Source organism: Neoarius graeffei, chromosome 24 (assembly GCF_027579695.1).
Source record: "Neoarius graeffei isolate fNeoGra1 chromosome 24, fNeoGra1.pri, whole genome shotgun sequence".
NCBI classification, from domain to species: domain Eukaryota; kingdom Metazoa; phylum Chordata; class Actinopteri; order Siluriformes; family Ariidae; genus Neoarius; species Neoarius graeffei.
This window is the reverse complement of record NC_083592.1, coordinates 25,092,408-25,106,430: the sequence shown is the minus strand read 5'-3', so window position 1 is coordinate 25,106,430 and position 14,023 is coordinate 25,092,408. Positions and strand designations below refer to the sequence as shown.

Genomic DNA, 14,023 nt, shown 5'->3' with positions numbered 1-14,023 from the left:
CAGAAAGAGCTGCATTGTGTGTTTGTGGATTTAGAGAAGGCATATGACAGGGTGCCGAGAGAGTTGTGGTACTGCATGAGGAAATCAAGAGTGGTGGGGAAATATGTGGGATTGGTGCAGGATATGTATGAGGACAGTATAACAGCAGTAAGATGTGCAGTGGGAATGATGGAGACATTTAAGGTGGAGGTTGGATGGGCTCAGCCCTAAGCCCCTTCTTGTTTACTGTACAATGATAATGGACAGGTTGACAGACGACATCAGGCAAGAGACCCCACAGACAATGATGTTTGCAGATGATATTGTGATCTGTAGTGAGAACAGGGAGCAAGTGGAAGAAAACTTAGAGACACAGAGGTATGCAGTACCTGAAAGTCAGTAGGAGCAAGACAGAGTACATGTGCATGAATGAGGAGGAAGACAGTGGAATGGTACAGCTACAAGGAATAGAGGTGGGCAAAGCAGATGAGTTCAAACATCTGGGGTCAACTGTACAAAGTAATGACGAGTGTGGAAGAGAAATGAAGAAGAGAGTGCAAGAAGGTTGGATTGGATGGAGAGAATGGAGGAGAGTGTCAGAAGTTATTTGTGACAGAAGGGTACCAGCAAGAGTGAAAGGGAAAGTGTACAAGACAGTAGTAAGACCAGCTATGTTGTATGGTTTGGAGACAGTGGCACTAACAAAAAGACAGGAGGCAGAACTGGAGGTAGCGGAGTTGAAGATGTTCAGATTTTCATTGGGAGTGACAAAGTTGGACAGGATTAGAAATGAGTATATTAGAGGAACAACACACGTAAGATGGCTTGGAAACAAACCGAGAGAGGCCAGATTGAGATGGTTTGGACACATAACAGAGGAGAGATCCAGGATATATTGGGAAAAGAATACTGGAGATGGAGTTGCCAGGTAGAAGGAAAAGGGAAGACCAAAGATGAGATTTATGGATGTGGTGAAGGAGGACATGAGGACGGTTGGTGTGACAGAAGATGCGGAGGACAGGAGGAGATGGAGGGACATTATCCGCTGTGGCAACCCTAACGGGAACAGCCGTAAGAAGAAGAAAGAAGGTAAATGGAGAAATTCAGTGAAGGAGATGACTAAGCTCTGACTTTTGCAAATGTTTATCCTTGGCAGTCCATAAAAGGCTGGACTGATGTTTATATTGCATTAGATTGTGAACACAACCGTATGCAGCTGCACACATGAGATTTCAACACCCTTCAGTTATTTCAGCAGTTATCTCAGTGGAAGAATCTGTCCATGGTAAGTCAAATACCCTATAATCAGGATTTTTCTCACAATTTATACTGGCCTCAAAAATGTTAAATGGCCTTCATCAAAATCAATTGGTTTTCACATTAAATATGTTTAAATATTCTTATTTTAATCACATCAGAATATCCTTGTACATAATCTCCAAATGTATCCTGATTATGTCTAACAGAAGGAAAGAAAAGGGGATCAATGGTTTTATGTTTTGGACAACTGACCTGTGAGGACTTTATACATGAGCCAGTCCCTCAGGAAGGTTTTATTGATAAGGCTCCAGATCCAGTAAAAATGGGTCAGGATGTAGTGGATGGTATCAGGACTTGGCTTCACAAATTCACAGACTCTGGACCAGAACTCCGCTATAAGGATGACAAGAAAAAAAACACACAGGTTTGTTGTGTGGCAATTAGTCTAGTACATAAGTATTACTTCAGTTTGCTTCAAACTGACTGAACTTTCATGTGAAGGTCTGAGGTCTGTTCCACAGCAGGAACATGTAAATACAAGCTGGAGTTGCAAGTCATGTCTATGTGGAAAAGACTGATTATTTTATGATGCTATAATAATAATAATAATAATAATAATAACAACTCTGACAGCACAGTTGCCAATGTGAGTGTGAATGGTTGTCTGTGTCTATGTGTCAGCCCTGTGATGACCTGGCGACTTGTCCAGGGTGTACCCCGCCTTTCGCCCGTAGTCAGCTGGGATAGGCTCCAGCTTGCCTGCGACCCTGTAGAACAGGATAAAGCGGCTAGAGATGATGAGATGAGATGAGATAATAATAACTCTGACAGCACAGTTGCCAATGTGAGTGTGAATGGTTGTCTGTGTCTATGTGTCAGCCCTGTGATGACCTGGCGACTTGTCCAGGGTGTACCCCGCCTTTCACCTGTAGTCAGCTGGGATAGGCTCCAGCTTGCCTGCGACCCTGTAGAACAGGATAAAGCGGCTAGAGATAATGAGATGAGATGATAATAATAATAATAATAATAATAATAATAACTCTGACAGCACGGTTGCCAATGTGAGTGTGAATGGTTGTCTGTGTCTATGTGTCAGCCCTGTGATGACCTGGCGACTTGTCCAGGGTGTACCCCGCCTTTCGCCTGTAGTCAGCTGGGATAGGCTCCAGCTTGCCCGCGACCCTTTAGAACAGGATAAAGCGGCTAGAGATAATGAGATGAGCACAGTTGCCAGTAAAATAATAAAACTATACAACGAAATAACAGTAATTTACTGTAACTGTTATGATATCTGTTATACAGCATGGTCAGTAAGTAAATTGCTGGAAATAAAATTACTGTAATTTATGGTAAATCTACATTGAATTACTGATTTATTTTTAAATTGAAATTTTTGTTCTATTTCCATCAATGTTCAGTATGTAATTTAGAGGTACATTTTAGTTCAAAATCATAGTACCCAGACAGGTTTTATTTTCTTAATGTTTAAGATATTATATTATATTATATTATATTATATTATATTATATTATATTATATTATATTATATTATATTATATTATATTATATTATATTATGGGCGGCACGGTGGTGTAGTGGTTAGCGCTGTCGCCTCACAGCAAGAAGGTCCGGGTTTGAGCCCCGTGGCCGGCGAGGGCCTTTCTGTGCGGAGTTTGCATGTTCTCCCCGTGTCCGCGTGGGTTTCCTCCAGGTGCTCCGGTTTCCCCCACAGTCCAAAGACATGCAGGTTAGGTTCACTGGTGACTCTAAATTGACCGTAGGTGTGAATGTGAGTGTGAATGGTTGTCTGTGTCTATGTGTCAGCCCTGTGATGACCTGGTGACTTGTCCAGCGTGTACCCCGCCTTTCGCCCGTAGTCAGCTGGGATAGGCTCCAGCTTGCCTGCGACCCTGTAGAACAGGATAAAGCGGCTACAGATAATGAGATGAGATAAACATATTTAGTTATGGCTAAGGGTTTATGCCAAGGAAGAGCACGTCGGATGCAATTTTTGCTTTAAGAACGTTAATGGAGAAGTACAGAGAAGGCCAGAGAAAGCTACATTGTGTGTTTGTAGACCTGGAGAAGGCATACGGTAGAGTGCCGAGAGAGGAGTTATGGTATTGTACGAGAAAGAGTGGAGTGAATGAGAAGTATATTAGAGTGGTGCAAGACATGTATGAGAACAGTGAAACAGCAGTGAGGTGTGCAGTTGGAACAACTGAATGGAGTCCCAAGGTGAAGGTGGGACTCCATCAAGAATCTGCTTTGAGCCCTTTTTTGTTTGCCATAGTGATGGATAGCTTGACGGACGAAGTGAGGCAAGAGTCACCATGGAACATGATGTTTGTGGATGATATTGCGATATGTGGTGAAAGTAGAAAGGAGGTTGAGTTGGGTTTGGAGAGATGGAGGTATGCATTGGAACAAAGAGGAATGAAGGTGAGCAGTAACAAGACAGAATACATGTGCATCAATGAGAATTGATTGAAATGAGAGTGTAGTGAAGATGGAAGGAGTAGACGTAAAGAAAGTTGGTGAATTCAAGTACCTGGGGTCAACTGTGCAGGAAAATGGGGGCTGCGATAATGAGGTGAGAAAGAGAGTGCAGGCAGGGTGGAGCAGTTGGAGAAGGATTTCGGGAGTCATTTGTGATAGGAAGGTCCCAGCAAAAGTGAAAGGTAAGCTGTATAAGACAGTAGGGAGACCAGCTGTGATGTATGGATTAGAGACCGTACCCTTAACGAAGAGACAGGAGGCAAAGTTGGAGGTGGTGGAGTTGAGGATGTTAAGGTTTGTGATGGGAGTGACAAGGTTGGACAGGATAAGGAACAAGCACATCAGAGGGACAGCACATGTGGAGAGCTTGGGAATTAAGCTAAGAGAGAGGAGACTGAGATGGTATGGGCACATCCTGAGAAGAGATGAAGAGCATGTGGGAAGGAGAATGTTGAGAATGGAGCTGCCAGGCAAACAAAAACGAGGAAGGCCAAAGAGGAGATACATGGAGGTGGTGAGAGAGGACATGAAAGTGGCAGGTGTGGTAGAGAAGGATGCGGAAGACAGGGAGCAATGGAAACAAAAGATCCGCTGTGGTGACCCCTAATCCGGAGCAGCCAAAAGAAGAAGAAGAAGATTTAGTTATGGCTAGGCTATAAAATTTACTTACTCATTCACATACTATAAAAATATGCATATGTTTATTTTACTTATTTAACAGTGATGTCACATAACTTATGAAGTATGTATAGTATACTAGTTTATTTTTTTCTTCTTCTAACCAAAAAGTAGGGACATATTGATGAATGCTGGCCTAAAATACTGGCTCAGCATAGAATTGGATTCAACATATTTTTCACTTCAGGCCACTGAAGGTCACATTTGATATGATATATTTTATGCCATAGAAGTACATCATATTTAGACCCAAAACCATTAGGTGTTTCGGTGCGTCCAAATGGAAATGGGAGCATGGCTTTTGTTAACAAACAAACAAACAAACAAACAAACCCTATCCTGAAAGTGTGCCACAGTGACAGAATCACAAATACATACAGTATGTAACCTGTTATATTTGTTGGCACAGATATTACAGAAAAATGTTTTACAATAGAACCAGCGTTGTTTTCATTAATGATGACGATGATGATGACGATGATGATGACGATGATGATGACGAAATGATTTCGTTAACGCACCTTTTTTTCATGACTAAAACGAGACAGTGACGAGCTAAACATAACTCTTTGATCACAAAAATATGACGAGATGTATCTGTTGTTTTCATTGACGAGACGAGACGAAAATGTTAGTGGGTTGGCTATAGGACTATCAAAATGCATGGCGTTTCCTCCAACGGTGCATGCAACCTGTCTGCCAAATACTGAAAATATCAGCAATGTACCTGCATCCTGTCCTTGTTTGGTCACGCCCACCACCAGGCATGTCCGGGCACAGTGCACAGTTCATGGACCATGGCGGCGGCAACGCCAGCACAAGGGCTTGGTGGGTGGAAAAGATGTGATGATTTATGGACATACTTTACACATAATCCAGCAGAAAATAAAATGGAATGCCTTGTAGTGGGAGACAGAGGTACACGCTGTGGCTATAAACTACGTGGCAAGAATACGACCAACCTCAAGAGGCATCTAAAGGCTCACCATACTGCTATTTCTGCGACGGTAAGTTAACATTACAAGAAGTCCTATTAACAAATCATGTATATGTTTGCTAGCTTTGGTTAATGTCACTCAACAATCGGTCTATGACGAATTTCCTATGAAGTTTTCCAAAACACCGTGACCTGGCGAAAATGAATGGGACCGCTAGCTTCATGCTAAAGTTGGCTTGGTTAAGCTAACTTAAATTCAATTAACATGTCATGAGTAAAACTTGTCCTGCAGGGATTATTGGTGGGACAGCAACTGAATGCTTTGTCATATATTGACCCATATTTGAGTTACTGTGAAACATACGGGGGGAAATGTAGCTTTTCAGACCTGCTGCTGTGCCTTAATATGTCTAAATGAGCAGCAGCACACCTGGCTATTCTAACGTTAGCAGCATGTTTAGCCATCATATTTACATTAACGGACAGCGTGGTCATCTTCTAGTTGTGTGGTCATCATGGCATATTTGTGCTCTATCAGCGCATTGCAACATGTTAAACGGAGCTGCCAAACATGAGTCTGTGAACAATGGAGTATACGCACTAGCAGACATCCCAACCTGCAGAAACTCATTTCAGGGAGGTGTCGTGACGCATGACTTTTTTCCTATCAGCGGGGGGTGTCAAGACACCTCCCTGAAATGAGTTTGGATGTCTGTAAACCAATCAGGATGCTCTTTGTCTAGCATGCGCTACATGAACAGGCACACACGCAGTCTCTCTCGCTCTCCCTCGCACACTCCGTCATATGCGCGATGCAGACATTAATGTTTCGCACGCACGCTCTTGCTCGCTTACTCTAGATTCCGGGAGATATTATCCAATTTGCGGGCATCAAGGAGCCACTATCAATATGCGGGAGACTCCCGGAACTTCCGGGAGACTTGGGATGTCTGCACTAGACAGCGTTTATGTAGAGAGCATGCACACTACACAGCGTTTATGTAGAGAGTATACACACTAGACAGCGTTTCTGCAGACAGCATGCACACTAGACAGCGTTTATGTAGAGAGCATGCACACTAGACAGCGTTTACGCAGAGAGCATGCACACTAGACAGCGTTTACACAGAGAGCATGCACACTAGACAGCGTTTATGTAGAGAGCATGCACACTAGACAGCGTTTACATAGAGAGCATGCACACTAGACAGCGTTTACGCAGAGAGCATGCACACTAGACAGTGTTTATGCAGAGAGCATGCACACTAGACAGCGTTTAAGTAGAGAGCATGCACACTAGACAGCGTTTAAGTAGAGAGCATGCACACTAGACAGCGTTTCTGTAGAGAGCATGCACACTAGACAGCGTTTCTGTAGATAGCATGCACATTAGACAGCGTTTCTGCAGAGAGCATGCACACTAGACAGCGTTTCTGCAGAGAGCATGCACACTAGACAGCGTTTCTGCAGAGAGCATGCACACTAGACAGCGTTTCTGTAGAGAGCATGCACACTAGACAGCGTTTCTGCAGAGAGCATGCACATTAGACAGCGTTTCTGCAGACAGCATGCACACTAGACAGCGTTTCTGCAGAGAGCATGCACACTAGACAGCGTTTCTGTAGAGAGCATGCACACTAGACAGCGTTTCTGTAGAGAGCATGCACACTAGACAGCGTTTCTGTAGAGAGCATGCACACTAGACAGCGTTTCTGTAGAGAGCATGCACACTAGACAGCGTTTCTGTAGAGAGCATGCACACTAGACAGCGTTTCTAAAGAGAGCATGCACACTAGACAGCGTTTCTAAAGAGAGCATGCACACTAGACAGCGTTTCTGTAGAGAGCATGCACACTAGACAGCGTTTCTGTAGAGAGCATGCACACTAGACAGCGTTTCTGTAGAGAGCATGCACACTAGACAGCGTTTATGTAGAGTATGCACACTAGACAGCGTTTATGTAGAGCATGCACACTAGACAGTGTTTCTGTCGAGAGCATGCACACTAGACAGTGTTTCTGTCGAGAGCATGCACACAACAGCGTTTCTGTAGAGAGCATGCACACTAGACAGCGTTTCTGTAGACAGCATGCACACTAGACAGCATTTCTGTAGAGAGCATGCACACTAGACAGCGTTTCTGCAGAGAGCATGCACACTAGACAGCGTTTCTGCAGAGAGCATGCACACTAGACAGCGTTTCTAAAGAGAGCATGCACACTAGACAGCGTTTCTAAAGAGAGCATGCACACTAGACAGCGTTTCTGCAGAGAGCATGCACACTAGACAGTGTTTATGCAGAGAGCATGCACACTAGACAGCGTTTATGTAGAGAGTATACACACTAGACAGCGTTTCTGCAGACAGCATGCACACTAGACAGCGTTTATGTAGAGAGCATGCACACTAGACAGCGTTTACGCAGAGAGCATGCACACTAGACAGCGTTTACACAGAGAGCATGCACACTAGACAGCGTTTATGTAGAGAGCATGCACACTAGACAGCGTTTACATAGAGAGCATGCACACTAGACAGCGTTTACGCAGAGAGCATGCACACTAGACAGTGTTTATGCAGAGAGCATGCACACTAGACAGCGTTTAAGTAGAGAGCATGCACACTAGACAGCGTTTAAGTAGAGAGCATGCACACTAGACAGCGTTTCTGTAGAGAGCATGCACACTAGACAGCGTTTCTGTAGATAGCATGCACATTAGACAGCGTTTCTGCAGAGAGCATGCACACTAGACAGCGTTTCTGCAGAGAGCATGCACACTAGACAGCGTTTCTGCAGAGAGCATGCACACTAGACAGCGTTTCTGTAGAGAGCATGCACACTAGACAGCGTTTCTGCAGAGAGCATGCACATTAGACAGCGTTTCTGCAGACAGCATGCACACTAGACAGCGTTTCTGCAGAGAGCATGCACACTAGACAGCGTTTCTGTAGAGAGCATGCACACTAGACAGCGTTTCTGTAGAGAGCATGCACACTAGACAGCGTTTCTGTAGAGAGCATGCACACTAGACAGCGTTTCTGTAGAGAGCATGCACACTAGACAGCGTTTCTGTAGAGAGCATGCACACTAGACAGCGTTTCTAAAGAGAGCATGCACACTAGACAGCGTTTCTAAAGAGAGCATGCACACTAGACAGCGTTTCTGTAGAGAGCATGCACACTAGACAGCGTTTCTGTAGAGAGCATGCACACTAGACAGCGTTTCTGTAGAGAGCATGCACACTAGACAGCGTTTATGTAGAGTATGCACACTAGACAGCGTTTATGTAGAGAGCATGCACACTAGACAGTGTTTCTGTCGAGAGCATGCACACTAGACAGTGTTTCTGTCGAGAGCATGCACACAACAGCGTTTCTGTAGAGAGCATGCACACTAGACAGCGTTTCTGTAGACAGCATGCACACTAGACAGCATTTCTGTAGAGAGCATGCACACTAGACAGCGTTTCTGCAGAGAGCATGCACACTAGACAGCGTTTCTAAAGAGAGCATGCACACTAGACAGCGTTTCTAAAGAGAGCATGCACACTAGACAGCGTTTCTAAAGAGAGCATGCACACTAGACAGCGTTTCTGCAGAGAGCATGCACACTAGATAGTGTTTCTGTAGAGAGCATGCACACTAGACAGCGATTATGTAGAGAGCATGCACACTAGACAGCGTTTATGTAGAGAGTATGTTATGCACAACCTGTCAACCTCGATTACAATTTCCTATCTCTGTATTGGCCTAATTTAATGTTTTAAAGTAATTATTTTTTCAACTAAAATGAATGACTAAAACTGGACTAAAACCCTTTTAGTTTTTGTCGACTAAAACTAGACCAAAACTATCAAGGATGGAATTGACTAAAATGTGACTAAAACTAATAAGCATTTCGTCCAAAAGACTAAGACTAAAACTAAATAAAAAATGGCTGCCAAAAACAACACGGAATAGAACCTTTCAGAGAGCAGATGTCAGAGCGCTGATATCTCAATCAAATTGTAAATACAATTGGTGACTCCATGTCCCAACAGCTAGCCGGTGTGTTCAGGGATCAGGTCGTCAAGGCCATGGAGGAGGACTATCGGTCGGCCTCAAAGAAATTCTAGCAAACCGTCCGGCGCCTCAGGAGGGGGAAGCAGTACTCTGCCAACACTGTTTACAGTGCGGGTGGGGAGCTGTTGACCTCGACTGGGGACATTGTCGGGCAGTGGAAGGAATACTTCGAGGAGCTCCTCAATCCCACCATCATGTTTTCCATTGAGGAAGCGGAGGCTGATGACTCAGATGTGGACTTGTCCATTACCCAAGCCGAAGTCACTGAGGTGGTTTGCAAGCTCCTTGGTGGCAAGGCACCGGGGGGTGGATAAGATCTGCCCTGAGTATCTCAAGTCTCTGGATGTTGTGGGGCAGTCTTGGCTGACACACTTCTGCAACATCGCGTGGCGGTCGGGGACAGTGCTTCTGGAGTGGCAGACTGGGGTGGTGGTCCCTCTTTTTAAGAAAGGGACCGGAGAGTGTGCTCCAGTTATAGGGGAATCACACTTCTCAGCCTCCCCGGGAAGGTTTACTCCAGGGTACTGGAGAGGAGAATTCGGCCAATAGTCGAACCTCGGATCCAGGAGGAACAATGTGGTTTTCGTCCTGGTCGTGGAACACTGGACCAACTCTATATCCTTCATAGGGTGCTCAAGGGTTCATGGGAGTTTGCCCAACCAGTCCACATGTGCTTTGTGGATCTGGAGAAGGCATTCGACCGTGTCTCTCGTGGTATTCTGTGGGGGGTGCTTCGGGAGTATGGGGTTCAGGGCTCTTTGCTAAGGGCTGTCCGGTCCCTGTACAAACGGAGCAGGAGTCTGGTTCTCATTGCCGGCAGTAAGTCAGACCTGTTCCCAGTGCATGTTGGACTCCGGCAGGGCTGCCCTTTGTCACCGGTTCTGTTCATAATTTTTATGGACAGAATTTCTAGGCACAGCCAGGGGCCGGAAGGAATCCTGTTTGGGAACCACAGGATTTCATCTCTGCTTTTTGCGGATGATGTTGTCCTGTTGGCTTCTTCAAACCAGGACCTTCAGCATGCACTGGGGCGGTTTGCAGTCGAGTGTGAAGCGGCTGGGATGAATCAGCACCTCCAAGTCCGAGGCCATGGTTCTCAACCGGAAAAGGGTGGCTTGCCCTCCCCAGGTTGGTGGAGAAGTCCTGCCTCAAGTGGAGGAGTTTAAGTATCTCAGGATCTTGTTCACGAGTGAGGGAAGGATAGAGTGTGAGATTGACAGGCGGATCGGTGCAGCCTCCGCAGTGATGCGGTCGCTTTACCAGTCCGTTGTGCTGAAGGAGCTGAGCCAAAAGGCGAAGCTCTCGATTTACCGGTCGATCTATGTTCCGACTCTCACCTATGGTCATGAGCTTTGGGTTATGACCGAAAGAACAAGATCGCGGATACAAGTGGCCGAAATGAGTTTCCTTCGCAGGGTGGCTGGGGGCTCCCTTAGAGATAGGGTGAGAAGCACAGTCACTTGGGAGGAGCTCGGAGTAGAGCCACTGCTCCTCCACATCGAGAGGAATCAGCTGAGGTGGCTCGGGCATCTCTTTCAGATGCCTCCTGGACGCCTCCCTGGGGAGGTGTTCCAGGCATGTCCCCCCAGGAGGAGGCCCCAGGGAAGACCCAGGACACGCTGGAGGGACTATGTCTCTCAGCTGGCCTGGGAATGCCTCGGTGTTCTTCCTGAGGAGCTGGCCGAGGTGTCTGGGGAAAGGGAAGTTTGGGCTTCCATGCTCAGACTGCTGCCTCCACGACCCGGCCCTGGATAAGCGGATGAAGACGAGACGAGACGAGACAATTGGTGACTCCCTGCTAAATTTAGTTAAATTTAGCCAAATTTAATTTAGAGTCAAATACAATTAAGTGCTGTAAATGACTAATAATTTGAATAAAAAGTAAATAATGAAATAAGAATTAAGATTCAAATTCAAAAACATTCAGGCTTTGAAATCAGTCACTTACAAATCACAAAACTTAAAAGACCTCATTAAACAATACAACTAGTATTTCACATATTCTTCTACTTTTATCAAAGCATCATAAATTTACCCAGCCAGTTTCATTATAGAATAGTAATGTCAACCTTGCAGTCTATTTGGGTAATTCCACACTGGGACTGCCATTTTTTGTGATTTGAAGTGTCAACTAATATTTACTACCTATTTGCAAATATGCATATAAAATAAGGTAAAAGGCATTTTAAACATATCAGCCCCACAAGCCTACAGGTGTAATGCATTCAAATACTGGTTGAAAAAAATCATCGGTGTGCTGAGCAATGTTGCCCAATGGCATCACGGTGGCTGTGCAGGCAGTTTGGGACATACCGGCGCTCTGCGTGGCAGTGCTTCTGTACTCACTTTGTGGATCCATGGCACGGTACTCTGGACAGTGTTGCCTGGCAGCGTCGCGGCGGCTGTGCAAGCAGTGTTGGACTTGTTTTCGTGCGCCTTTTGGTGGGACTGTGGCTGTTACACCATTGAAATGACATCCTGACCTTTATTTGGTGGACTTTTTGTTTTTCTTTCCCCCTCCCTTTCCTTATAATTGTAAAGTATTGAGAAAGATGCTATATAAATTTAACTTATTATTATTTTATTATTATTAATTTTAAAAAAAGGTCAAAACTATAATGAATTTCCTGGTTACACAAGTGAACTTTGTGACTATATAGGACACAGTTATACAAGCAAGTTATTTATAATCATGCTATCTGTTATCACCAAAATGAGGATGGGTTCCCTTTTGAGTCTGGTTCCTCTCAAGGTTTATTCCTCATATCGTTTCAGGGAGTTTTTCCTTGCCTCCATTACCCCAGGCTTGCTCATTAGAAATAAATTTATAAATATGTATGTTTACAATTTATATCCTGATTATAGTTTCCTGTAAAGCTGCTGTGCAACAATGGTTATTGCTAAAAGCACTAAACAAATACAATTGAACTGAACTGAATTGAATTGAATGGAATGGAATGTTTAGCTGTGTTGGCAAAGTTGTTGGCTCACTATCTTTTGATCATAAGCCAAGTCAGTCCATTTCGACAGAGACTTAACTTCTAGCTACACCTTGAGGTGATGTTAGCAAGCTTACTTGATAACAATCAGACATCAACAATGATAATAAGTGCTCTTGCATTGGTTGCTGTCTAGCTTTATTAGCGAGCTTGCCACTTAAGTTTGGATCACTTTGTGTCAGGGCATCCAAGTTTTTTTAGTTGACTAGCTGTTCTTTGACCATTAGTATCCCCCAGCATATGTATTAGATTAGACAGAACTTTACTGGTCCCTTTGGGAGGGTTCCCTCAGGGAAATTAAAATTCCAGCAGCATCATTACAGGATAAACAGAGAATAGAAAATAGAGAAAACTTCTAGATAAATTAAATTAAGTATTTACATATACAAATATAAAAAAGAATAAGATATGGAAAAAGAAGATAGAAAAAAAAAGTCCAGCAGGAGAGGTATTGCACATTATCTCATCTCATTATCTCTAGCCGCTTTATCCTTCTACAGAGTCGCAGGCAAGCTGGAGCCTATCCCAGCTGACTATGGGCGAAAGGCGGGGTACACCCTGGACAAGTCGCCAGGTCATCACAGGGCTGACACATAGACAACCATTCACACTCACATTCACACCTACGGTCAATTTAGAGTCACCAGTTAACCTAACCTGCATGTCTTTGGACTGTGGGGGAAACCGGAGCACCCGGAGGAAACCCACGCGGACACAGGGAGAACATGCAAACTCCGCACAGAAAGGCCCTCGCCGGCCACGGGGCTCGAACCCGGACCTTCTTGCTGTGAGGCGACAGTGCTAACCACTACACCACCGTGCCGCCATTGCACATTATATTGCACATTTATATTACACATTGTCCAGTATTGTTTTTTGTCAGGCTAGGCTAGGCTACTGCTCCTTCCCGTCCTCTGTCCTCCTGTTACCCTTCCTCCCCCCCAGAAAGGAGTTGTACAGTCTGATGGTGTGAGGGACAAAGGAGGTTTTAAGTCTGTTAGTCCTGCACTTGGGAAGGAGCATTCTGTCACTGAACAGGCTCCTCTGGTTGCTGATGACGGTCTGCAGAGGGTGACTGGCATTGTCCATGATGTTCAGTAGTTTGTCCATAGTCCTCTTCTCTGCCACTGTCACCAGAGAGTCCAGCTTCATGCTGACCACAGAGTCGGCCCGCCTGATCAGTTTGTCCAGCCTGGATGTGTCCTTCTTGGATGTGCTGCCCCCCCAGCGCACCATGGTGTAAAACAGGACACTGGTGACCACGGACTGATAGAACATCCACAGGAGTTTCCTGCAGATGTTAAAGGACCGCAGCCTCCTCAGGAAGTATAGCCTGCTCTGTCCCTTGCTGTACAAGTGGTTGGTGTTGCAAGTCCAGTCCAGCTTGCTGTCCAGCCACAGCCTGAGGTACTTGTAGGAATCCACAGCCTCCACCTCGACTCCCTCGATCAGAACTGGTCATGACCTTGGTCTGGACCTCCCAAAGTCAATGACCAGCTTCTTGGTCTTCAAGGTGTTGAGCTGCAGATGGTTCCTTTTGCACCAGACGGCAAAGTCCCTCACCAGGCTCCTATACTCCTCTCTGTTGTCCCTGATACACCCCACGATG

At 45.1% G+C, this 14,023-nt stretch overlaps 1 protein-coding gene across 2 annotated transcripts in view; it reads right to left on the bottom strand.

The window, feature by feature from the left end:
* Positions 1 to 14,023, bottom strand: part of ptgs1 (prostaglandin-endoperoxide synthase 1) — a 69,680-nt gene that overhangs the window by 21,871 nt on the left and 33,786 nt on the right. For both annotated transcript variants that reach the window (XM_060906934.1, XM_060906933.1), the window contains exon 4: positions 1,492 to 1,632. In XM_060906934.1, coding sequence (XP_060762917.1) covers positions 1,492 to 1,632 — 141 coding nt within the window. The remainder of the gene's footprint in view (positions 1 to 1,491; positions 1,633 to 14,023) is intronic.